The 25,617-nt window shown below is 42.1% G+C and overlaps 1 protein-coding gene across 1 annotated transcript; it reads left to right on the top strand.

Annotated features, from left to right (window-relative positions):
- The first annotated feature begins 853 nt into the window (after nt 1-853).
- Nucleotides 854-24,735, top strand: arhgdia (Rho GDP dissociation inhibitor (GDI) alpha). The gene is made up of 6 exons (XM_083780836.1): nt 854-936; nt 13,346-13,546; nt 15,414-15,500; nt 16,640-16,716; nt 16,939-17,002; nt 22,126-24,735. The coding sequence occupies exons 2-6, from the start codon at nt 13,354-13,356 to the stop codon at nt 22,323-22,325; spliced, it is 621 nt and encodes a 206-aa protein (XP_083636962.1). The 5' UTR covers nt 854-936; nt 13,346-13,353; the 3' UTR covers nt 22,326-24,735.
- The last annotated feature ends 882 nt before the right edge of the window (nt 24,736-25,617 follow it).

Genomic DNA, 25,617 nt, shown 5'->3' with positions numbered 1-25,617 from the left:
TATAACCACTAGATGGCATCCTACTTCTAAATTGAGTTGGACTGTGATATTGGACACGACGTTTAGTATGAGTTTTGCTCATGTCGTTAGTCGTTACTATTATGATCTCGTTTATCCGTGAAATGTCTGCACAGTAACGTCGTCTCATAAGTTATTCCAGTTACAAGGTTGTGTGATGACTGGAAATTTGAATGGCAATGTTCTTGAGCCTAAATTGATTAAATAAAATGTATCGATTTTCCAATGATGTATGTCTAGGTGGAAAACAAACTGCTTTGGTTATTGATATTCCCGGAAGCTAATAGGGCTCTGCTAGTCTCGCGTTACCAGACTGTTACCTCGCAGATTGTGGAATAGTTGTCTGCTGCTAACACAAAGTTCTCTAAAGTTACCAGCAAGTTGCAGCAACAACGTTTCCTTCCTGTGTGGCACTGGTCTGTAAAGCACTTCCACGTCCTAAATTACAATTTGTTATTCTTATCTTAGTGAAGGTGGAAGTCTAATTCTAAATTAAATGTAAGTAATCAGATTCCTAGCCAGCATCCCGTTCCATTTGGGTGATCTGGTCACTGACCGTCACTGGTCAGATAATTGAGAATGTGACTGTCAATTTGACTTTATCTTGCAATCTTGGTGAACCTGATTGACACCTGTCAACCTGTGTATACGATTTTCATGCGATTTTAATTGAATTTAAATCTGTCTCGATGTGGAAATGTAATTCATATTACCACGTTTTCTTTAAAATGAGTAAAATACATTACATTATATATCTAGGTTGCAAGCTATGTGTGCTTTTACTGTGAAAGTAATCCACCGGAAATGGTTGTACTAATTATGTGAGACTTGACACAGCAGCTTGGGGCTCCTCACATTCACATCGCCATTCAGAACATTTCAGAGGCGCGTATTCCAGCAGCATACTACAGCAGAACGGTAAGAGCCGACATCGTTTAACCACACTCTATGACTCTATTTTTGAAGGTTTTAGGAGTTGGGTTGCGCCTAGGCAGTTTGGATGGCAATTATAAGTAGTACATATGTGGTCATAAATAATAAGACAGTGTTTGTGAGGTGCCACACAAATTGACACCCAACGAGGAACTAACTTCCAACTCCGATGGTTTCCTCAACTGCTGTCGCATGTTGCTTTAGAAATACTTTCATTTCCGTTACACAGTAATCTGTTACTTTGTAACTTTTTTTATCACCATCATTCATTTTATAGTATTTTCTGCGAAGTTGGATAGCAGTTGAACAGCAGCCAACGTGAGCTATTACCTAGGTTTGATCTGTGAGATATGATCCTTAAGCCTGCATAGTGCTTGGAACATCAATTGAGCCTTGGCCGCCCTAAGGGGTATTGCTCAAGTATTTATTTAAACCAATACAAACACATTGATAGTTGATAGGGGACGATGATTATTAACCAAGTTATTTGAGAAGTTTGGTTTATTCATAACATTTATGACTAGAGTTTATCATGGCGGCTATGCTATAACATTTTCTCTCACACTTCCTGGAACTGACAACGCTTTTCCATGCGTTCCAGACATCGGTGGAGGAGTTTGAATGTTGGATTTCTAGATGATGGCTCCACACCCAGTCTACCAAATCTAATCAATCAATTTACTCTTGAAATAAAAGACTCGTTCAGGCACTGTTGAAAATGCTTGTGACTGCAACTTTCTCTTGCCCGATATCCATTGGTGTGTCGGTGTGTGGCTGGAGAAATGAGCATATAATCTATCTAAAAAAAAATCTCATTAGTGACCTGTGTAACAAACAATTGCACAAACGGTGACACATAGCTTACTCCGTCCGAATGCTGTTAAAATGTTCATGTTGGCAGGTCATGATACTAGTGTTTGCAAAGTTCAAAGACTTCTGCTGCGGCTAATGTTTGTTCATAAGTCCCACACTGAAGGTACAGAGGGTTCTTATGTCTTTTTGAAGGAATTTATCGTACCGAATGACCAACCTAGGCTAGAGTTTGTGACTACCATTACTTTATACGCTGTGCATATCGCGATTGATTGGATTATCCACACATTTCATGTGCTGTGCCTTTTGCAATAAACTTTACACACACTAGACAGTGTGAGTGTGTGTGTGTGTGTGTGTGTCCCAATATGTCTTGATGTATGATGACTATTAATTCCAATAGTGGAAATTAACAAACAAACATCCAAATACAGATGTGTATTTTTTTTAAGAAGACTAAAAAGTATCAATGTACTCAATGTGGTGCCGGTGCTACAAGTGTGCTATGTTATTTGGTTGTCACTGCTCTGTAACATTGGCTTACTGGAATCCTTTGTCTTTACTTGTTTCCATTCGCCTCAACGTATTCCATAACTCTACTTAAGCCCTATTTTATACTTATAAACATTATAAAACGTTGCCTATAATGATATTTAAAGTAGTAAATACAAAAGTGAAGGCTGTGCTTATTTTTTTCTCATGATCTTTGCATTTGACAGCTAAAGAACGATGGCTGTGAAATCCCAGCATACAAACCAGATGTCGCTAATCTGACCCCATTTGTAATTGCACAATTTGATTGACCAGTGCTGCATTTCCGCATTGTACTTAAAGTTTGTATTGCTACAAGCTACTGATAGCATATAAAGTGCAAAAGTAAAAACCCACAGCACACAGAAAAGATTATATTATTGTTAAATTGCTATGACAATAAGTGTCGTGACTATTTTCTTTGATCAGATGAGGACTAGTCTAGATCTGGTGCAATCAACACTTGTCTTCAAGTTGGTGGGAAGATAAGGAAGGACTCTTGTGGAATATTCATACAGCTATTTAGTCTAATCATTCTTAGACAGTGCTGGGAACCCCATATGCCCATGAGGCATTGCGACTTTTATTTATTTATTATTTTAAAGTTATTTTGGGGACATTTTCCAGCCTTTAGTTTATTCAACAGCGAAAGTGGAGAGATACAGGAAATGGCTGAACAGAAAGATGAGGAACAGCAAGGCTGTAAGGTTGTACAAGGACTAGCCTTAATGCTAGTTTTTTGTTCACCTGTCATGAAGTTGCACATCAGTGGTCCACAGGGGAATACACGTAGCATGCCTTTGTACGAGATATTTTATTGTTACAACTCCTCATACAAGACGGTACAAAGGGACTTTTACAATTATTTGGGTTTCAACTCAACATTTCAGCAACATGAAATAAGTATAAATAACATTAAATAGCATAGCGAGCAGCTATTACACTGTGGTCCATAGCCAACACATAGTCAATCTGCCAGTTCCCTCCATTAAAAATATAGTGGAAAAAAAAGCTTACATTGGTCTTCATTAGGCTCGGTCCCAGCTTACTCGTATCATCTGTGAAGAGAAAAGCCAGTGCTCACAATATAAGGCAGAGATTGCATAGGTTGCAAGGGTTGGTCCGGAACATCCGTCAGATGTACATTTACGCCGGATAAGATTTTTCGAACAATCACACTTGTTTCATGTAAACAGATTTGTAAATTGTCAACGTCATTTCCTTGAGCAGTACTTCCATCAAAATCCCTCTACTTCTGTCAAATTCCAGCAATGCACTTTACGGTGTAGGTCTTGCCCAGCGTGGGCCTTCATTAGCTCTGGTCCATGGCGTTAGAACGGCTTCTCCATAATGCTATGGGACTTTCGAGCCTCTGCGCACGCTTTACAGGCTGCACAGCCTCTCGTCTTCAGTAAAAAATATAAGTACACTTTCGCTACACGGTACTCACCAAAACAAAGACGCTTTTGTGGAGTTGAAAGCCTACTTTGCTTAAGTTAGTGGTAATACTCTGTGCCCCCCACCTCACAGCTAAAATATACTTTTTGGCCAAAATGTAAAATATACATAATATATAATAATAATAATAATAATAATATATATAATGTATATATAATATGATAGACACCACTTTGTAAATCTTCGGCGGCACCATCACAGTGCCACCTTGCTACTGCTAGGGCCGCATTACACCTTGAGTTACTGGAAATCTGCGTGCTGAGCCGTGCTCTTTGGTTATTCGGCTCTGTAACGTGGGATTCGCCGTTGCATTAAAACATCACTCAACCAGGAAGAGTGTCCCGTCAGGTGGATTATTTTACATTTTGGCCAGTGTATTGTAGACATGTGATAGGCGGCTCAGGGTGTTCCCACTAAGGAAAGTAGGCTTTCAGCTCCATAAAACCGTCTTTGTTTTGGTGAGTAGCGAAGTGTACTTTTTATTTTGACAAGACGAGAGGCTGTGAAGCGTGCAGTCCCATAGCGTTAAGGAGAACGCTATGGACCAGAGGTCTTCATTACACACACACACTAGCCTGTTGATATACCGGTACCTACACAGGCTAAATATAGCAGATTTGTTTACACCTTTAAAATGTGGTTTCATCATCATTGTATTATTATATAGGATATGCTTTTATCCAGCCTGCTGGATAATGGAAAAAATGCTTTATTTTTGGATAATGGACAAAATGCTATATTTTTGTCCTGCATTGTTCAGTTCTTCCTGTACCTCTACAGAGGCTGTTCCTGGGGGAGGCAGTCAGACTGACGGAATGGAAGCATGTTTCTGAGTAGGGCTGGGCGATATTCAGACTTATTATTTCAGACTTTTACCTCGATTACGATTAAACAATTATATATAATAGCAGACCACCTACTTAAGTTGTGATCTTGTAGTTCGGCTATTTTCACTATAAAGTATATTACAATGCAGTGTTGTCGTTAATCAATCGTTGACAATATGGCACAAGGGAGAAGCTACTTCTTTAAAAAAATAAATAATTAACCCTCATAAGAAGAGTTGGTTATAGCTTCTAAATATCAGTTTAATCAGTTTTATCAATATATTTTCAGTTGATTGCCCAGCCCCATTTCTTTTTAGTCTCTGGTAGAGCAGAAGTTGGAAGCTCTGACCTTTGAGCTGCCACAGTTGCTCGCCTATTCAATCCCTACTTCCTCGTGTTATTTATCTTTGTATCTTGCGCCACCCCTTACCCTTTATCCCTAAACTTATTTGCATTAGCATTTTGTACTATTTAAAAATATATATATTTAATTTAATTATTAATATTTTAAAATGTTTTTCAAAATAGTAAAAAATAAGTTTAGGGGTAGGCCTAAGGCAAGATTATATAGCCCAAAATCTATATTTCTCTCGCCACTGTCTTTTTATCCAAAATAACTCTGGTTTCTTACTTAAGGTTTCTCTCAAAAAGAGGGCCCTTACTCTTAACCCATGTGTACAATTACAAGTCAAATTCACTTTCAACAACATCCAAATCAGAAAACACTGTCTCTCTTCCTCGATAATGGAGTACCCTTGCACCTGTATAATTGCACCTAGCCTGGTTAACTCTTGAAAACATTTCATTTTCAAGAGGGAGTATTATTAGTATTAACTCCCTCTTAAGAGGGAGTAGTACCAGGCTATATTGCACCAGCTTTGCCAACAGTTTCTGGTGCAAGCAAGGCTCTTTTATCTTTGTGCAGTATGACAGTAACCAGGAACCTGCCCTATTGACCCAGCATTTTCTCTTTCCATTTATAGAACCACAAAATCCCCAGAACACACTTAATCAAGTGTAAAATCATGCACATCTGTCCTCGCAGATCAAGTGCACCTCTTTGGAGTGAAAAACCCTTTGCTGCACCATTACAATGTATGTGAGGTTAAACACTCTAGTCTATAGGATGTGAGTCACCAGTGTCTCACCAGAAAAAGGAAGCACCTCTTGAACGAAATCACAGCCTGACTGAACGGCTTCCGGCCAGCAGCGCTAAGATAACATAAATGAAAGACCGGTACCAATGCGCTCACGGTGTATAGCATCAATCCACACATTATAACGACCCAAAGGATGAATCCAGTGCAGACAAATGGGAAGAACCGCAAAGGTTTAGGGCTTTAGGGGCATTCTCAAGAGAGCCTGACTGACGGGGAGGACACTGTGCATCTGTGTGAGAGGGACATCTGCAGCACAGTGCTAATGCCAAGAGACTGTTGGCACTGTGTAGGGACCAATGACTGCCAACGCAATGCAGGGTTTTGAGCAAGTCTCATGCAAGTTTAGATTTCAGACAACGTTGTCTAGATCTGCACAGGGGTGCAACAATTAATTCAACTACCGGTAACTGGTTTAATAATTTTAACAAAATACTAATCAATTTGAATGAAATAACCAATTTGGGAGAAAAATGGGAACTTTCAACCTGGCATTCCTATTTTGGGCATGTCATAGGTGAAAGCCTTCAAAAAGTACAGTAGCTAAAATAATATCAGATCTCAAAGTTGTACGCCTATCTCAAAGTTTTACATCGTTAATTAGACTAATCTATGAAAGAATCTAATGTTTTCCATCGATTTGCAATCGATCGAATAATCAGCAAGAAAATAATCGATTAGTTATGGCCGTAAACTGGTGTAAAGGGTTTTCCAAATGTATTATTTCCTTTGCACAAGATCCTGAAAAGTCCCTGTGCTAGTGTAGACAAGACCACTCACTGTATACTGTTTACTAAGAATTATCATCATTCATCTCTGTCTTGGAGGGGCATACTGAACTCGATAATTGATGCCTTCAGCTTCCTGAGGGCACAGAAATGGCCAATCCACAAGCTCACTTGGGCATCTTGGGAGCTTGTGCTGTTTTTGGCGCCATCGCACAACTAAATGTACAGTAAATTAGGCTTAAGAGGTTTCATCTGTGGAATCCTTGATTTGTGACCACTGACACTTCTAAACAGCCCCAATAAGCCTCGTTAGACGTAATCCCGACCTCTGTACTTTTCTTGTAGTGTTGCTAAGAAACAAGTCGCCTAATCTCCCGTCTCAGCTCCTCCAAAACCCCTGGTGTTTTTTAATGGTGAGCTCTTGAGCCATGGAGCAGATTATCTCGCCCTCAATGCTCACCGGAGGTAGGCCTGTCACAATTATTACATAATCGGCTGACCACAATTATTTGAGCTAATTGCAATTATAATCAATTGTTTCCATTTGAAAAATGGCTGGATGAAATAAATTAAACCAAATATCACACTTACATCTTTATTTCTATTTTGCTGTCCTGGCTCATAAAAAAACAAACACTTTAAAGCTGGTGTCACTCTTTTGGGCATTTAAGGTGAAGAACATTCAAATGTCATTTTCCCTAAATGGTATGTCTGCAAGCTCACAAAACCTCTATGTCACACATTGTAAGCTTGTAGATCTGCTATTTTTGTATGAAATTAAATAATTTGGCTTGTTTTGATTTGTTTACAAAAGCTTAAAGACAAATGGAAATGGATTTAAGTTATTGCTAAAATCAATTTGTATGACAATTCATTGTCATCCAAGATGTCATGACAGCCCTAACTGGACGCAGCATTGAGCGTTAACGTGGAGAGCCATGATGTTGAGAGGTTCAACAGGAGGTGTTTCTATTTTTAAATCATTGTGAGGATCATTACCCGCTGGGTATAACTCCTGGAAGTGGTGCAGTTGAACAATGGCAAGGCCTATGCATGGCTCTGTCAGCCTAGCATGCAGCAAGTTTGTTTGTTTGAGCTGCCTGACCCCTAAGGAGGAATGTATTTTGCCACAGAGTCCGTAATGTCCATATTGTTCAAACTAATCTGTTTTATTGACCTATCGGCGATGTCCATGCTTGGTTAAGCGAGTGAATACGCCTCATTCATTCTTTGCTTGACTGTCTAGGTGTTGACTTGGCTGTAGAACAGATCCTAGCCCTATGGCCACACTAAAGGTTGGCTAATTGTAACCTTGTTACTCAATACATGATGACGGTCATGTGACAATTGAAAGGGACACGTGCTGAAGTAGTACACATTAGAAACGGCAAGCATGATGTCATCATGCACAACGGCGAGCAGGTCCCACAGTTATTTGCGTAGGGCAGGCTATAGTCTATTGTCTTGCTCTGAATGTGCGGTTCTGTTGTCTGTACCAGACTAAACTGATATTGGATGACTTCGGCGGGGGGGGGGGGGGGGGGATCTGTTGTGTTTTGTGAACATGTATATGCTCAAATCTCTGCTGCCGTTATTGCTGTGTTTGTGTTAAACCCACATTTAAACATGTATTTTATTGTCCCCGTTGAACCATTGTGGTGGGGTGTAAAACTGGCTATCAAGGTCAACATTTAAACCAGTACCTGACCTGTATGGTGCCGGGTGGTGATGTGGAAATTCTGATTGAGGTTCTCATGACGAAGCTCCTTTTGCAAGCCTACAGACTTTATGATTTTGACAGCTTTGTTGTTGCAAACCTGTAGACTATGTAATGTGATTCCTGCTTATCAGCCCTATCACACTGTGTACTAGTGTGTAGTATATAACCTTTCCACTGTCACTGTGTGACAGGTGACCGTGCTCCCTGGAATAGCTTTGTGGCAGCTGTCAGATTATACAATTAGGCCCCAAATCTGGACTACAGCCAGAGCTGCAGTGTCTGATAGTTCATAGTTTGGCATCCTTGAAAGCTTTGGGATCACTGTATTAGACTTGTATTCTCATGTCCCTCCATCCATGATGTGCCCATGAGTGATGATGACACAGCTCAGATTCACACATTTATACCAGTGATCGATGTCCAGTGTTCTCCCAGCAGCTCCCCTGCCGTAACCTAGCCTCGGTCCCAAGCTTATCTGCGAAAAGAAAAGCCTGGTCACAACGTAAGGCAGAGAAGCTATCGGCGGATGTGTCGTCCAGAACATCCGTTGGATGTATTTCCCCCGGATATGATATTTTCCCAACCAATCGCAACATTTGCGGAGAATGTAAACTGATTTGTAAAGCATCAACATAATCTCCTTCCGCTAAAATCCCGCAACTTCCACCCAAACAAATGATACACTGACACGAAAGAAGACAGGAACGCCCAAAAACGTCACATCTGGTTTTTTAACAAGACAGGAACGCCCAAAAACATCACATCCGGTTTTTTACCCTGGGCAGAATTTTCTATGGCTGCCAATGCAACTTTTTCCAATCCTTAATCACCCTGAATTTACCATGATCCACAATGTTTCCATAGGTTATCATAATATCATAATCATAATAAAACCTTGAACAATTACTATTGCAATTTATTTTGGGTCAAACCTTCCAATCCAATCCAATCCACTTTATTTATATAGCATGTTTTAAAACTCAGAGTTTACAAAGTGCTGTACAGGAGAATAAAATAAAATAAAAACAAGTGCACTAAAGCTACCACACAGAAAAACAACAGCGAGAAAACAAAGTACAAACAGTGACAACAACTGAGACACATTACAGAAAACAACAGAAAAACAACAGCTTCACAGTGGGACGAAACGTATACAAGGACCAAAGGAACTCAAGCGGGGTTAAAAGCCAAGGTAAAGAGGTGGGTCTTCAGGCGGGATTTAAAGGTCTCGATGGAGGGACCTTAGATTGACTAGCCTATTATAGTTATAGTGGCCAGTGTGAATGGCCCTTTAGGCTGCTCAACAGTGCCACTTTAGGTCACCCAGTGGTATTGCAGCTGTTTGCCAGTCATTAGAGTGGTTAGGCACCGCTCAGAAAGGTGTTCCGTTGGATACTTGGATTCCAGTCAGGTGACATTCTTGGCCAGGTCATAGCCCATTTCTCACTATCTTCTTCCTTAGAGGCTCTAATGTGATTATTGGCAGTGTGTTTTGGATCAGTATCATGCAGAATATTCCTCTTCTGCTTGTGGCTTGTGTTTATCTTGTCGATGTCGGTCAGTATTTTGGCTCCATGGGCATTCATTGGTACTATCTATATGTGTCATCTCCCGCCCTCTGATTTATATCACCACACCACTCCTTGACTCCACGCCCTCAGTGAAGGCTTGAAATGTGGCCGGCCATTCCACATACTTTAGGATGGGATTAGGCCGGTTACCCCAAGGACGGGGAGAGAGTGGTAGAACGGTACCCTAGATGGAGACCGGCAGAAAGATAGGATAGCCTTATCTGCTCACCCTCCCATGCGTCCTTGTCTCTCTGACATGGAGCCTCATTCTCTGAGAGTGGCATGCGTTCGCACACGCAGCTGAGTTGCCAAAACAGCGTACTGCTGCCGGAACAGGAATTTCAGCTTTTATGAGAACACACGTAGGCCCCGCTTCGGAAAAGGAAAAAAAATAAGCTTGTTCTCTGCCCTCTGTTCCTGGTTGGACAACGTCCAGCTGTTTTATTTCACATCATGCAAAGCAAAAAGCAGAAGAGGCGTGGAACCGTGGACAGTGAGAACGCTGGTGGCGAGTGGAGTTTATATATAAGTCCACAGGCCTGGCACCTCACCTGCAGGGCTGAAAGCAGTTGTATGCACTCCAGTGTGTTTGCACTGGTGTGATTTACTGGAGCTGTTGCTAGGATGGCTGATAGCAAGCTGGTTTTCTTGTGGGACTGTAGTAGCATTTGTGTACTGTACACCATAGTCACACTAGGGATAATGTGATGAAATTAATTGCCAATAAATGAGGATATATGACAAATGTATCTTTAAAAACTCAACACAAAAGTATTTAGTCTCAAAGGCCTTTAACCCATTCTGACCTGAGATCAGATTCATACGAGGTTTCCACCGGACACACACTGGTCTGATGAACCCATTCTGACCTGAGATCAGATTATAAAAATGTCAGTCGTTCTTCGATTCTATTCAAAAATAGCAGACCTACAAGCTCGTATCGCGCCACTCGGTGGCGCGATATGAGCTTGTAGATCTGCTATTTTTCAATAGCTAAAGCATAACATGATGCCAACACCAAAATGGGTGCCCGTTCAGAATGGGTTAATGGACCAAAGAGAGAAATTGATATCGACTGTCCTTAGACACTCACTCACTCACTCCGGCAACTGGGTCAAAAATATAGAGGATAAAGTACTTTTCCCTGGTCATTTGATATCTGGGATACATTGTCCCGTTCATTTACGGTACATACAGTACACAACTACACATACATTGTAGCACATTTCATATGGTGGGCGTAGTGTACTAGACTCGTATGTGCTTCTATTAGTTGTAACTTGTTCATGTCCCATGTTTGATACCATGGACTTCCTGTTTCATTGTTGGGTAGGCACTGGGCAGCTTCCTTTTGACCACGTCCTGCACATTCTTCCATTGTCCTGGCGTGTGCATTGTTTTAGCTGCTCTGGGGAAGCCAAGACAGGAGGACAGAGCTGGACCATGTGATGAATGATGAGCTCATATGAACATGTGGCATTAGGCTGGGCTCATAGTACTATTGACAGGCGTTTAGCCAGAGAAATAGCATTTGTAGACTAAATGATTGAGATTGAAGTCCCTGTTGGCATTGGCAGCATATGAACATATTGCTAATGCTAAAGTTGCAATTATAAGACCTTATACCTTTTTTAGAAGACCAAATATTTAAGAAAGAGGCAAACATTGCGAAAATAGCTGATAACTAGGTAATTGAGCTTGTAGTTTGACTATTTTCAAAATATGTATCTGTGAAACCGAGTCAAACTAAATGTAATGCCTTCAATTACAAATGCTTGTCAGTCAGGGTGAGGGCTCCCCGTTTCAAATAGGATTCTTTTTGAGGGACTGGCACTGACAAGTTTTGGAGACCACCAGCACCACTGAGTCAAATGAAAGCACTTTCTTTTGCCATCATCGATAAACATTTTATATAGACTTGGCCCGTACCCTTGTAGACCAGATGTTATTTATAATAGCCTGTGTTTTACACAGCATATCTTCATTATTTATATTTATGAGAAATCGAGCGAGCACCATGCGAGATCCACAGCTTTGTAATCAATCCATCAATACTGACTGACTGATGGGGCTTATCACATTTAAGACTGGGAAAGCATCTGTCTTTTGGCTATTAAAAAAAGAACAGATGTTGCGTCATTACCTGTCTAATTATCTAAAGTCCAATAAAAAGGCTGTAGACAGAAACTCAATGGAACCTTAAGAAATGGCATATTTAATGACAAAATGGGACCAGGTGACGTCTCTTCATATGACTATGAACAGCACTTACACATGAATAAAAGCATGATACGACGTTATATTGCGACTCTATCTATATTCGCTCCATGTCAGTCCGTTGGTAAGGGTGCCCCTTGAAGTGCAGGCCAGCACTGTCCTGGAGAGCTCTGAGGTGTCTCTTGGTTACCTATATAGAACTCTCTGCTTGTTTGTGAGTGACCTTGATAGGCACAGCTAGTGTGCACACTCTTTTAAGTAATGGTTTATGCTCTTAAAGGTCTACTTTAGATCATCGGATACAAGCTCATAGCGCACCACTTTGTGCCGTGCTACGAGCTTGTGATCTGCTATCTTTGAAAAATCGTGTGTGTGTAATTTTCTTCTTTAAAAAAACAAACTCAAATCCTTGCTTCTGGGCGTTCCAAAATATTTAGAGATGGGGTCCATGGCCAAATACATATAATTATGGTGGTCCTTGACATGAAAAAGTTTGAGCACCACTGATTTAGCAACATAAATGTTTCAGAAAACTGTAAGAAATTAGAAGACATTTGTAGAATCGACCTCAGATCCTAATGGGTTAATTAATGCTGCTGTCCCTCCTGTCCATGCTCAGCATCAAGCGTCCCTCTGTGCTAATCGCTAGTGACTGCTAATGGACTGCAGCCGGGCGCCGACAGCCACATTAGCGCCACTGTGGCTTCCTGTTGGCCCGCAAGCCGAGGATGGGGCGGCCGGTGGCCAAGGAGAAATGACAGGCAATGCAGAAGGAGCACTTCTCAGATAATGAATCTGTTTTGATCTCGCTCTCCAGCTGTGGTTTACCTCTACAGTTCACAGCATGCCATGGCTGTTCTCTCTTCTGTCTGTCTGACTAGCTCTCTGTCTGACTGACCATCTCTCTGTCTAGCTCTCTCTATTTTAGCCATGGCCTCATGTAGCCCTAGACTTCATGTGCCAGCCAGGCTTATCACATGCCCTGGGCTGGATCATGGTGTTTGTGTACACAGAGGTATTGACAGCCAGAGCCCTGCCCTGGGTCAAAGTTCACAGAGGTCACCCTCTGGACAAAGAAGTAAATCCGCATATAATCATACTGCAGAGCCATCGCTGACACACAACATGTGGAGAACGGATTTCATTAAGGCTCACTAGTCACCATAATGGTTTCATTAAAGCTCACTAGTCACCATAATGGTTTCATTAAAGCTCACTAGTTACCATAATGGTTTCATTAAAGCTCACTAGTCACCATAATGCGAAGTGATCTTTCTGCGCGGATCACCGACCAACAACTACAATTGATCACTTTCACATTTCTCACCATTTATCCTATCCCTCTCCTCCTCCTTATTCTGCTCTTCTAGAGTCTAGACCATGGGTGATGAGCCGGATCCCACACCAGAGCAGCTGGCGGCCATCGCAGCGGCCAATGACGATGCCGATAGCGGGATCAACTACAAACCGCCCGCCCAGAAGAGCTTACAGGAGATCCAGGAGTTGGACAAAGAAGACGAAAGCCTCCAAAAGTACAAGGAAGCCCTGCTGGGCAAAGTAGACGTCTGTAAAGGTGTGTGCATTCATTTTTATGGCATAGCCGTGGTGGGCCAGTCCATGCTGCTAAGTGCAAACAACTTCAGACAGCCATGAAATCTCTCTAATGCCTAATGTAGTAGAAGTGAAAGTGAAACTTTATGAGGGGAAACTTGTGCTGTTGAGTTGTAGTTAAATCTGCAGACTCTGCATGTACAAAACACCAACATTCTTCTTATCATCTGTGAGGTAGAAACCTCACATGTCCTAAACTGTTACTGTTACTCACAAAAAACAGTCAAAGCAGCCATAGCCACTTGCCCAAATGTGCCCAAAATGTGCTGACCTCATCACATTTGGCATGACTTCTATGGCAAATTTAGCCCAAGGATTCAGAATCATGTAAACACCCTAGTTTGACATGTCGCATGCTACTTAAAGCAAAAGGAAAGTTTGATTTTTTTTAAATGTTTTGCCTGCCATAGGATGTTAATGGTAGGGTCACAAGAAACCCCTATAAAAAATTGTCCAATAGTGACAGCCGGTCAGCAAGTGGATTCATGAATGTATGTATATAGACAATATTTTAGGCCAATAAAAAAGACTATATACCAAATTTCCCACCCCATAACCCCACCTGCCGGATTACAGGGGTCTTCAATGTTTTTCAGGACCCCTTTGCTGAGACTGGGACCCCCACTACATATTGTATAAAATGTGTTGCACTTTCTTTTTTCTTTTGTAAATTCATGCATCTGGAGATTTAACCACTTAAACCATCAAAACATGGTAAACTTGACCTTTCAGCTTCAATCTGTACTTGGTCTGCTCCTTTTTCCCTCTACTCTACACCAAACCTACACCAAAAATAGACAAACTACAACATTAATTTAGGCTTAGTAACCAATGCCAACCAATACCAATGGCCTGTTAGTACATGTTCATGTTATATAATAATTGTGACAGGCTAGTCTGTGGGCACTGAAGAAGAAAAAAAAACGGGTCATGCCATCGTCAGGGTTCCTCTCAGAGCTGCACTGTCAGAGACTGTGGCAGATTGATGATTTCCAGCATAGATCTGTTGACTTGATGCTGTGAGCCCACGGCCCCGCAGACTATTATAGCGCTGCTGTTGGGCAGAAATCCTCCCATCTCCACATTCTAACTGGGTTTTTTTCGTGAATTTATTTTACACCCTACTGCCTCGATCACACTACAGTGTCACACACACAAAGCTTGCAGCGTTTCGAGCTTTTCGAACTTTGGAATTTGAATCCTGAGAAGCAACCGTTTTGGACGTTTGATGTTTCCACCCGACATTTTGATAGATGCTCATAACGTATTGTAATTTCTCCTTGTTCAGAGCAGGGAAGGAACAGGGAATGCTGTACGGTACCCAAAGGGGCCTTTGCACTCCAACCATACACAGTGACCTGAATATTTGAATATTCTTTTTTAACTGACCAGATTATGACTGGATTGGTCACCCACCTAAGCAGGCAGCCTGTTCAACATTAAGTTGCACCACTCGGTTCACACGGGTGTTTTTTTGTTGTTGTTGCATTGGATATTAAAATAAATTACACCTGTGTGAAGTGAGAGGCGCTCTTATACCTGTACACATACATCATCTCATTCTGGCCAATCACAATTTGCGTCCTCACTTTTGTCTTTAATGTTTGTTTACACAAACGCTCAAATCTGGGCATTCAATGTTTGTGTTAACACAATATTTGTGCTTACACAAACCCTCAAAGCTGGACATAGCCCCTCAGAAATAGCAGATATACAAGCTATCTTTAAACATTTTTTTAATTGCTGATTTTAGAAGGTCTTAATGGGTTTTACACCGATTTCTTTCATAAGCTGACACGAATTCATACAGATTGTTTGTTCCTGTGTAGTGGACCCCACCGCTCCTAATGTCAAGGTGACACGACTGACCCTGATGTGTGAGACGGCACCAGGTCCCCTGACCCTCGACCTAGAGGGTGAGTAGTAGTCAATGCTGTATTGTAAACTAAATACATTTACTCAAGTCCACAGAGCTCAAGTAAACTTTGGGGTACGTTTACTTGAGTATTTCCGTTATAATCTGAGGCAAGTATAGTATTTCTTTACTCCACTGCAATTAAAACGGCAAAGGTTTAGTTAATGTAGCATCATGATCATTTTAACCTATTTATACATGGCTATTCTGACTGCATTAAACAACATTAAACTCACGTTGACACTATTTGCCACTCACTTTATGCATGCACAATTGCACATACTCTCTAGCTCTCCCTAAGCCTCCACTCTTGAGCATATTGAATGGCTGTAGAATAAGGGGTTGTTTTTGGTGTAAAGATTATTTGGCTCCCGTAATATTTTCCATGCGAACACACGGGAGTGAATGCAAGGAAGGGGGAGGGGGTATTTATTTTTCCTCTGCAAGCAGGCATACTAAAGGATTGGAAATTATCAGCAATAATTGTTTTCCTCCAAACATGGCAGGAGTTATTCATTAACAGGCCAATTAGTACTGACAATGATGACTTTAAGTGGGTTATGGAGACTTAGTTGATGAGGCTGACATGCAAACTACTAGGCCAGATAAGACACTCTGCCACCTGGTGGACAGATCTGTTAATACCCCATCCCTTTTAAAACTGTTCCAACTTTGGTGAAGCTGTACCTTCAATCTTCTTGTTCTGTCTTCACACAAGAATAATAGCTGGATCTGCCCCAATTGCAACATCATCCATCCAGGCTTATACTTATTTTACATCCGTTTATGCTATATTGTTTTTTGTGTGTGTTTTGGGAAATGTGCTATTCTTATTCATACAAAATGTAATTGAAATGTATTGTTTCAGCTGATGTATACTGTATGCCCACAGTTCCCAAAGTGGGGTATGCAGACCCCCAATTCAGATTTTTTTTTTTTTTTTTTGCCAGTGAATTTTGGTATATGTGATATGTGAGTTTACCATAATCACAGTAATCCTTAATCATATTCCATCATTCAAGGGGTTTTCGATAGAAATGAAACGGCCTCTGCAGTACTTTAACTGAAAGTGACTGTAGTCTGAGTGTGTAGATACATTACTTGTTCTATTTTCTTCCCTCTTTTGCTTTGCTCTGTCAGGCGACCTGGAGTCTTACAAGAAGCAGTCATTTGTGTTGAAGGAAGGAGTGGAGTACAGGATCAAAATCAGCTTCAAGGTGAGGTGCTTGCATCTGCATGATACACAACATTCTTAGTGTCTTACATTTTGGGTACCATCTCAGAGTTTCAAACGGATACATTTGAACAAGCAAATACACAGCAAATGTTTATTTTTACTTTTATTTATTTTTACACTATGTGCTTGTTCCACCGTGCTGGCATTGGACTATTTCAGAACAGGATGTGACATCACAGCTGGCCTTTTGTTTCTCCTACAGGTCAACAGAGACATCGTGTCGGGCCTGAAATATGTGCAGCAGACCTTCAGGAAAGGAATGAAACGTAAGGGCCTTTATCTTCCATGCATTCTTTCTGTCCAGCGTTATGTCCTAACCTAGCCTGGGCACCATTTCATTTTAAGGTATATGATCCTGTCGGGAGCGGATGATATCGTTACCTATGTCCCAATGTTTAGAGTACCAATAGGGGGTAGCTGTTGCACCACTCGCTTCAGACTGGTCTGATTTTTCTTCTTTGCTTCAGGGGGGGGGGACATCTGGAACAATTTAATTTGGCATGGGTCGTCCGCGACCAAATAAATATCAAAGGCCTCACTCACACCTAAGACACACTTGTGTCCTGTGTGTTCTGTGTGTCATGGCAGCTTCAATGCATTTCCAATGGGAGTCACATGGTTGCATGGCTGTCTTCTGCCCTGCCTGGTGAGGTGACCACCGAACTACAACATGATGTCACAAGCTGCGGTGAAGAGCAAACCACCGCCCCAGTCCTTTTCTCTGTTTTTACTCACCACCGCTCAATGTTATTTCAGCTCCAGTGGCCTTAAGACACTTTTAGAATGGGCCTCGGGTCTAAATGGGTTAACAGTCTGTATGGTAGAGTTTGTATGTCATGTCCATTAACTAGTACATCTGAAGTGTTTGGAGCCTGGAGGTGATCTCCCTACACTTCCATTGAGTGTAGGGTATGACACCTACTGGTGTACAAGCAGTACTGCTGCATGTCACTCCCCGACTCTTGTGTTATTACCAATAAAGGTAAGAACATCAAAAAGACGATGCATAATTCTTTTGCAAAATAATTATGCAACAAAAAAGTGAGAGTAAAACAACACAGTGTTTTGTTTGTCTTCAGTGCACTCGCTGTGTGAATCCATGCAAGTGTGTTTGACGTTGCAATTGATTTTCCCAGGCTCCCACTTGTCATTAATAACTGCAGCTCATGTGTTTTGGTTGGTGGGGAGACTCGTTTACTTTGGCTCTACCTCAACAAGCAGTTGATGTCCAGTTACTAGTTCAGCCTAAATATTTATCACATGTCAGCTCGCCTCCCATTTTGACCTGAGATCAGATTCTAAAAATGTCTTCCAAATCCTGACAGTTTTCTGAAAAAGATATGTTTCTATGTCAGTCGTTCTTCGATTTTTCAAAAATAGCAGACCTACAAGCTACTTGGTGGCGCGCTATGAGCTTGTAGATCTGCTATTTTTCAATAGCTAAAGCATAACATAATGCTAACACCAAAAGGGGTTAAAGGGCAACTTACCAATATTTAACCTGAATGCTATCGTTCTGTGTATGAGGACATGCTAAATCTGACATAACGTGACGGTGCATCCTGTGTCTCGATGGCTCCTCTCTCAAAGACTTTATCTCAATGAAACGATATGAACCAGGTTAATAATATCTGTGAAGTCGTCATTTAAAAGTCTGCATCAACGAGGGTTAAATGCATTCTGTTCTATGTTTGTTGGAGGGAAACCAGGCGGGGAGGCCGATCGTTGTGCTCTATCATCTCCAACGGTTGTGGCAGCGCCTATCAGCAGGGGTTGTTGCACAGGAGGAGTATGTATAATGCAGGCACTACGTCCCAGGGCTGGACTGGGACAAAAATTCGGCCCGGGCATTTTCGCATGAATTTGGCCCAGGCCGGCCCACCACAACCAGCGCGCAGATAGCAGAAACTCTACCGTCCGCTCCGTCGCGGCACACACGAACAAACAAGCCTTAATACCACCACTTTTACAGAACAACATAGGCCTAAACTAGAACTGCACTCTGTCGAGTGCATACTTGCTTGTTGCACACTAGTAGGCCATAAATGGCCAACTAGTGCGCAAGCAGAGCGCGCAAGTACTTTCGACCACTGTAAACTGTCAAATCTCAGTATCTCTGTGAAGGAACGTTTGAAATGTTAGGTGTAACTATTTGCTACCTACCTACTTTATGCATATAAACACCTAGTATTATTAAGTATGGTTCAAGTTTCTATCTATATAAGAAATACAGTTTTATCGATGTAGATATATTCTGGATCCCTTTTTAGTTTTTTAAAGAAAAATAAATCATTGATATGTGATGAAAGAAAAAAGTATATGAACTGAATTAAAATGTTATACAGTATAATTATTCTATTATTTATTGTAAATTGTCAATTGTTTTAAATGTATTTCATCTTGGAATATAGTGATATTAATACTAAATCATGATCAGAGTAATAGGTGTCTCTAACTTCAATTTCTGTAATAATACTTTCACATTTGTTAAAATATACATGATCTAAAATACTTCCGTAATCTGTAGTTGGATTTGTATTTAATTGTTTAAAGCCTAATCTTGACATGAAGGTGACGTAAGACATACGTATACATATACTATATAGACTAGAGTACGTAGTTGTAAGTTGATTAGCGGTATACTGTGGTTACTCTGCGCCAAAAACCGTGCCAGCCGACCCGCCATTTGATGCGTATGCGAATAAAACAGCAGATTTGTGCCTGCTTTGCTGGGACCACATTACATAAATGACCATATGTCTTACGTCATCATTTAGAGCTAGTCATACATGTACACACCATGTACTCTGGTCCCAGCAGATCAGGCACAATTTGCTATTTTATTTTACTGATTATGTATATAGTATACGTATGACTAGCTCTAAAGTCTAAATGATGACGTAAGACATATGGTCATTTATGTAATCTGGTCCCAGCAAACCAGGCACAAATTTGCTCTTTTATTCGCATACGCATCAAGTGGCGGGTCGGCTGGCACGGTGCACACAGACCGGGCGAAATTATTACTTGCGCGCTCTGCTTGCGCAACTACACAACCCTTTTGTAGAGGGTTTATTTGTCACTCACTGATACAGGTACAGTGAAATTATCATGATGGCCCTGGCAGAATGGCAGAATGGCCCTGGCACCGACGCGTTATTATGGATCCAGCCTTACCTGTGTCTGTTTGGCTCCCTGGCAGGCATAGATTTGCTGAGGTTAGGTATAGTTTACTGAGGTTAGGTTTAGGCATGGTTTTACTGAGGTTAGGTTTAAGGTTAAGGTTAGGTTTAGGCATAGCATGATAACTGTCAATCACAGTGACTACTGTCCTTTTAATGTTTTTTGCAAATCGGACATTTTTGTCCGTCTGTGTCACTCAAAATCCCCATACATGGGAAAGCCCCCATATATGGTGCCCAGGTCTCGTGACATCATCAGGGATGGAGATAGTTTTAGTTTAGTTTAGTTTATGTCATAGTAAATGCGACTTGCTGTCGCAATTAGTCTACTTGCCAGCCCATAGAGCTCCATTGTGAACCTGGACATTTTGAGTACCCTAACGTTTTTTATGTTAGAAATGTCGAGGCTGGCAAGTAGACCATATAGACGAATCCACAGAGCGCTGCCCTGTAGTTGTCATCAATATTGTCCAGCAACTCTACATCTGACCTCAAACCCTTAGGTCTTCGATGTCTCCCTTTTTGACTGTTACCTGTCCATTCAAACTCTAGACGGAGAGTTCTCAACAGGCCCGAAAATTAAGGCCCAGTCCTCATCAAACCCTGTACACTCGAGAATGTCCCCGCTACCACCCTTAGATCTCCATATATGGAGCTGACCTGCTCTGACATTCCATATGTTGATCTGACCATCAAACCCTGTACACTCAAGACACTATATATGGCCAGTACGGAATTCATTCCATGTTGATCTGACCTCCCATGCCAAAGAGCCAGCGCTCGCCCAGCAGTCTGCCGTCAACGAGGTGGATGCGTGCACACGATGTCGCACTTCAGGGCGAGGTCGCTTCTCGCCCTCAGAACTTGCCGGTTTTCATACTCGCATTTATGCATTTTAGTTTTACTTCACCTTTATTTAAATTGCATCGAATTGAAAGCGAGAGAGGATAGTTGTTTAGAGTTTACACTAGATGGAGTAGGAATGCTAAAGTTTAAACACCAAAGTACAGAAACGATGTAATTCATTAGTAAACAATATCCTGAAATATCATTGGTACTATGATTGGTATTTACATACTCACCTTTTAATCATTATCTAGCTGACGATTTAATTGCAAAATAATTTGATCACTTTGGAAATTAACTATTAAATCTTTGAGTTTGACATACTATACTGATGAATGATACAAACTCTCCACTTTTCGCTGCGGTGAGTTGGTAAACCGGCGAGTTCTCCGGTATTCCTCTACACTACCATCTTTCAGCGTCTCCGTTGCTAGGAGGGTATTCCTCTATACTACCGTCTTTCAGCGTCTCCGTTGCTAGGAGGGTATTCCTCTACACTACCATCTTTCAGCGTCTCCGTTGCTAGGAGGGTATTCCTCTATACTACCGTCTTTCAGCGTCTCCGTTGCTAGGAGGGTATTCCTCTATACTACCGTCTTTCAGCGTCTCCGTTGCTAGGAGGGTATTCCTCTACTACCGTCTTTCAGCGTCTCCGTTGCTAGGAGGGTATTCCTCTACTACCGTCTATCAGTGTCTCCGTTGCTAGGAGGGTATTCCTCTATACTACCGTCTATCAGCGTCTCTGTTGCTAGGAGGGTATTCCTCTATACTACCGTCTATCAGTGTCTCCGTTGCTAGGAGGGTATTCCTCTATACTACCGTCTATCAGTGTCTCCGTTGCTAGGAGGGTATTCCTCTATACTACCGTCTATCAGTGTCTCCGTTGCTAGGAGGGTATTCCTCTATACTACCGTCTATCAGCGTCTCCGTTGCTAGGAGGGTATTCCTCTATACTACCGTCTATCAGCGTCTCCGTTGCTAGGAGGGTATTCCTCTATACTACCGTCTATCAGCATCTCCGTTGCTAGGAGATAAACCGGAAGTGGTCCGTCCGTCACTAAATATGTTCCCCCCCCTCGATGATGTCAACGATCTTAACCCATTTTGGGCGGGAACCCCTTTTGGTGTTAGCATTAAGTTAGATAGCAGATCTACAAGCTCGTAGCGCGCCACTCGTGGCGTGCTATGAGCTTGTAGATCTGCTATTTTTGAAAAATCGAAAAACGTCAGGATGTAGAAGACATTTTTAGAATCTGATCTCGGGTCAAAATGGAATTTGAACTCACGACCTTGATGTTGAGAAACCGTGACTTAACCTCTCCGTTGCTCTCTCTCTCCTCCTCCACTTCCTTCCCGCATAGTCGACAAATCGGACTACATGGTGGGCAGCTATGGGCCACGTCCGGGCCAGGAGTACGAGTTCCTCACCCCGCTGGAGGAGGCGCCCAAAGGCATGCTGGCCCGCGGCACGTACAACATGAAGTCCAAGTTCACTGACGACGACAAACACGACCACCTGTCCTGGGACTGGAACCTCACCATCAAGAAGGAATGGGACTGATCCTCTGAACCAGCCCACGTACCCACCCCCAACGCCCTGCCGACCCTACACTTCCTACCGTCAAATCCCTCCTCTTTCTTTTCTTAAACGGTAAAATGGAACTCTCCAGAGTGTGCAAATGTAACCAAATGGTGACGCTGTTTCAACCCATGTTCTATATAACAAGTCATCGTTCACCAACAGAAGTTGTCAGTTCTCCGTGACAGATCTTGGTAACTGACCTGCTCACTGACAAAATTGTGATAAACCAACATTGCTGGGTGAGATTGCCTTTACTTAATAAGGCCTCTCGGCTTCCTGTGTGTTTTTTAACCGTGTTTCTTGGAGAAGTCCTTCGTGAGTTCTTCAGTAAAGACTTTCCAACTTTCAGTGTACGCGTATCTGTGTTTGTGTCCTTCCTCCTGGACGGCGGGTCCATTTGGTTAACATTCGTAGACTCTAGAGTTAACCAGTGTATCATTTGAACACTGAGGATTTTTACTGTGTACTTTGTCTGACTGCCATCATCCTCCACAGCGTCTTGTTTCTTGATGATGTTTATTCGTTGATTAAAATCAATCAAGGTCTTTGCTCTCTCCGTCCATTCCCATCCTCACTCTTCCAGTCGGGACTCCTCACGCACGCCTGTTCATTATGGTCTGTTGCGTGCAAGTGGCGTGCGTTTCGAAAGCGTTTCCGAAGGTGCGCCACCGGCACGCAGCAAAGTATAATGTCAGGCTTCACTCATTCCAGTCACTTCCATCATCATTCCTCTCCAGCAAAAAAAAAAACTCCCTCCAATCGTTGGACCAATGTGTACACTCACTGTACGGAGAAAGCAAACGATGTGCACTGTCATGAATTTAGTGGTTACAGTTTGTGTGTGTATATACTGTATGGTTAAACACAGGATAACAACAAAAAAAGTAATGTTAAAACGATCAATATTAATAATGATCGTCACTTCCTGTACCTTTTTGTAAGAGCCTACTCACTCCTTTTCTGTTATTGAGACCGCCTTCCCCCACCCCAACGGTGAATATATTTTGTAATTGTTTTCCCCCAGATGTGTTTTATATTAATGTAACGGACCACAATCTGCCTTTTGGAAAGACTGGTAAAGGGAGGTGGGTGGTGGGGGGAGGAGACATTGGCGTAAACATGCACAGCAGCTATGTGGACCACTTGGCAGTCACTACAGAAGACCACTTGGAGTGTTTGTGCCTGGTTCTGCAGCTCTGGTCTACCAAGTGGTTTAGCATCCCTCCAAACTGCAGAGGAGGTGTGGTGGAGGGGTTGCCGTATTTACCTCCATCCTGTGTGAGGCGGCGCTATATAGCTCTGCGTTGTATTTTCAAGGACCCCCAGTTTGGTATGCTTTAGTCACTAAAGTTTAGTGCATGGACCCGCATAACTCTGAGTGTCCACCGTAAGGGTCCGTTTGGTTCAATACTTAGCCTGGGGGTCCTTGGAGCCCACGTTGAGAACCGCTGTAATATAGCCCACCCACCTCTGGCTCCCTTCTGAAGGTGATGCTGTTCCTCCTCTTACCAATGTGTTGAGTCAGTCAGCAGTCATGTGACCTTATAAAGAGAACCCTTTTATGAAAGTCGTCATGTAGACTACCTAGTAGCTGTAGACCTGTTTGCCTTCAGAGTATATATTTGCCAGGGCATCTTGCTAACCGACTTTGACAAACGCAGGAGGGGGGGGGGGGGGCTTAAGTGCAGGTGCTACTTGTGATGCCTTGTTTTTATTTTCTGTTCCCTTCTGACCCTGTTAAATGTCCAGTGTTTCCTTGAATGAACCATTTTCTAAAATTATGTTATTTTGCATCGTTTTATTGTCAGGGATGTTTGCTGGGACCACAAAGTGTCCTCTACGTGGCCAGTTTTCAAGTTGTAACACTCCCATCAGCCAGAGAAAAGCCCTCACTTTGTGGTGGCAATTGTGTGTATGTGTTTTTGCACTGGTGGGCAGCGAGGAATTTCACACAAGCGTCTGTTAAACCGCTCACCTCGGGTTACTCCACTGCAGGATTACCAACCCTGACTGTGCCTCTAGCCTTTTAAAATGGCATGCTGTTCTCTATAGACCTCTTTTGCTGTCTTGTTGGGGCACTCAGGATGAAGTAGAACAACCTAAAAGTACAGTAGTCTGTATCTCAATCTTGACTATAGATAGACTGAGGCTTAATGCATCAGGCACGAGCAATGCATGCTTCGAGTTTCAAATGACACAAATGTATTCTAGCATGTGACCTTTGTTAGTTTTGATACACGACATAACCTCAGGGCAAGGCTGGATCCCATTGCTTTATCTCTTGTTTCATGGACTGATTTTCTGTATGGGCTGGATTTGTTGTGTGCTACTTTTCTGCGCTACCCGAGATTACTGCTTACCCTGTCCACAATAAAGTGTTAAGACTGGGCCTACTTGTGTGCTGTTGTTATATTCACCAATATAAATCCAGAGAGTGAGTCTCTGGTAATGTGAAGGTCACTGGGTTGCCTTCCTGCCTGCCAAGTATACATGTGTTGAAGTGTCCCTGAGCAAGACACTTAACCCCTAACAGCACATTGTGACCTGCACAGCCATCAGCTGACTGAAGCTGAAACTGCATTTCACCTGCGAGATTAATAACTTAAAAAAAGCAACATTTTTGGCAAGTTTCTGACTGTGCGGTACCCTTCTTTGTTTTTAAAAGAACCTTTTTAAGTATGCTTTATTGCCCTACACACCTGTCACTAGCCTTCTGAGGTGTGCATCGGCCTTTTGCTAATGAGATTAATAACCTAGCATTTCAAACGTTTATCCTGGCCAAGATAATTGTGATTGATATTATCCCAAACAATAGTAAAAATATATTGTACTTAAAATGTCAGTAAAGTATACTGGAATCAATTGCCCAGGGAAATGCCTCCCCAGCCGGATTGAACAACTACCGCCCAGCTGCACTGACCTCGCTGGTCATGAAGTGTTTTAAGAGGCCACCTTGGCCCTAACCTCGCTTCACCAGACTTTCCACCTCCTTGGACCAATAGTTATTTCCAATAGTTCCAACATCATCTCCCAAGTTATAGGCTACGTGCCACCCTGGCACCCTCCCGTCTCAACAATAAAGGTGAAGGGGGAAACGTTAGCTGCACCTCAAAGGGCAGGTGGCATTAGACTTATCTATGGCAGCACCAGTACAGTGTTGAATGCTTGTTGCTTTTTTTGGAGTATCTGTACTTTACTTGAGTATTTGTATTTTTGAATACTTGTGACTTTCACTCCACTAACACATTGTGCCTGCTTAGAGTGAGTTACG

Source organism: Protomyctophum parallelum, assembly GCF_964188405.1.
Source record: "Protomyctophum parallelum genome assembly, chromosome: 13".
Lineage (NCBI taxonomy): Eukaryota > Metazoa > Chordata > Actinopteri > Myctophiformes > Myctophidae > Protomyctophum > Protomyctophum parallelum.
The sequence above is the reverse complement of the archived record's forward strand: the minus strand, read 5'-3'. Positions and strand labels throughout refer to the sequence as shown.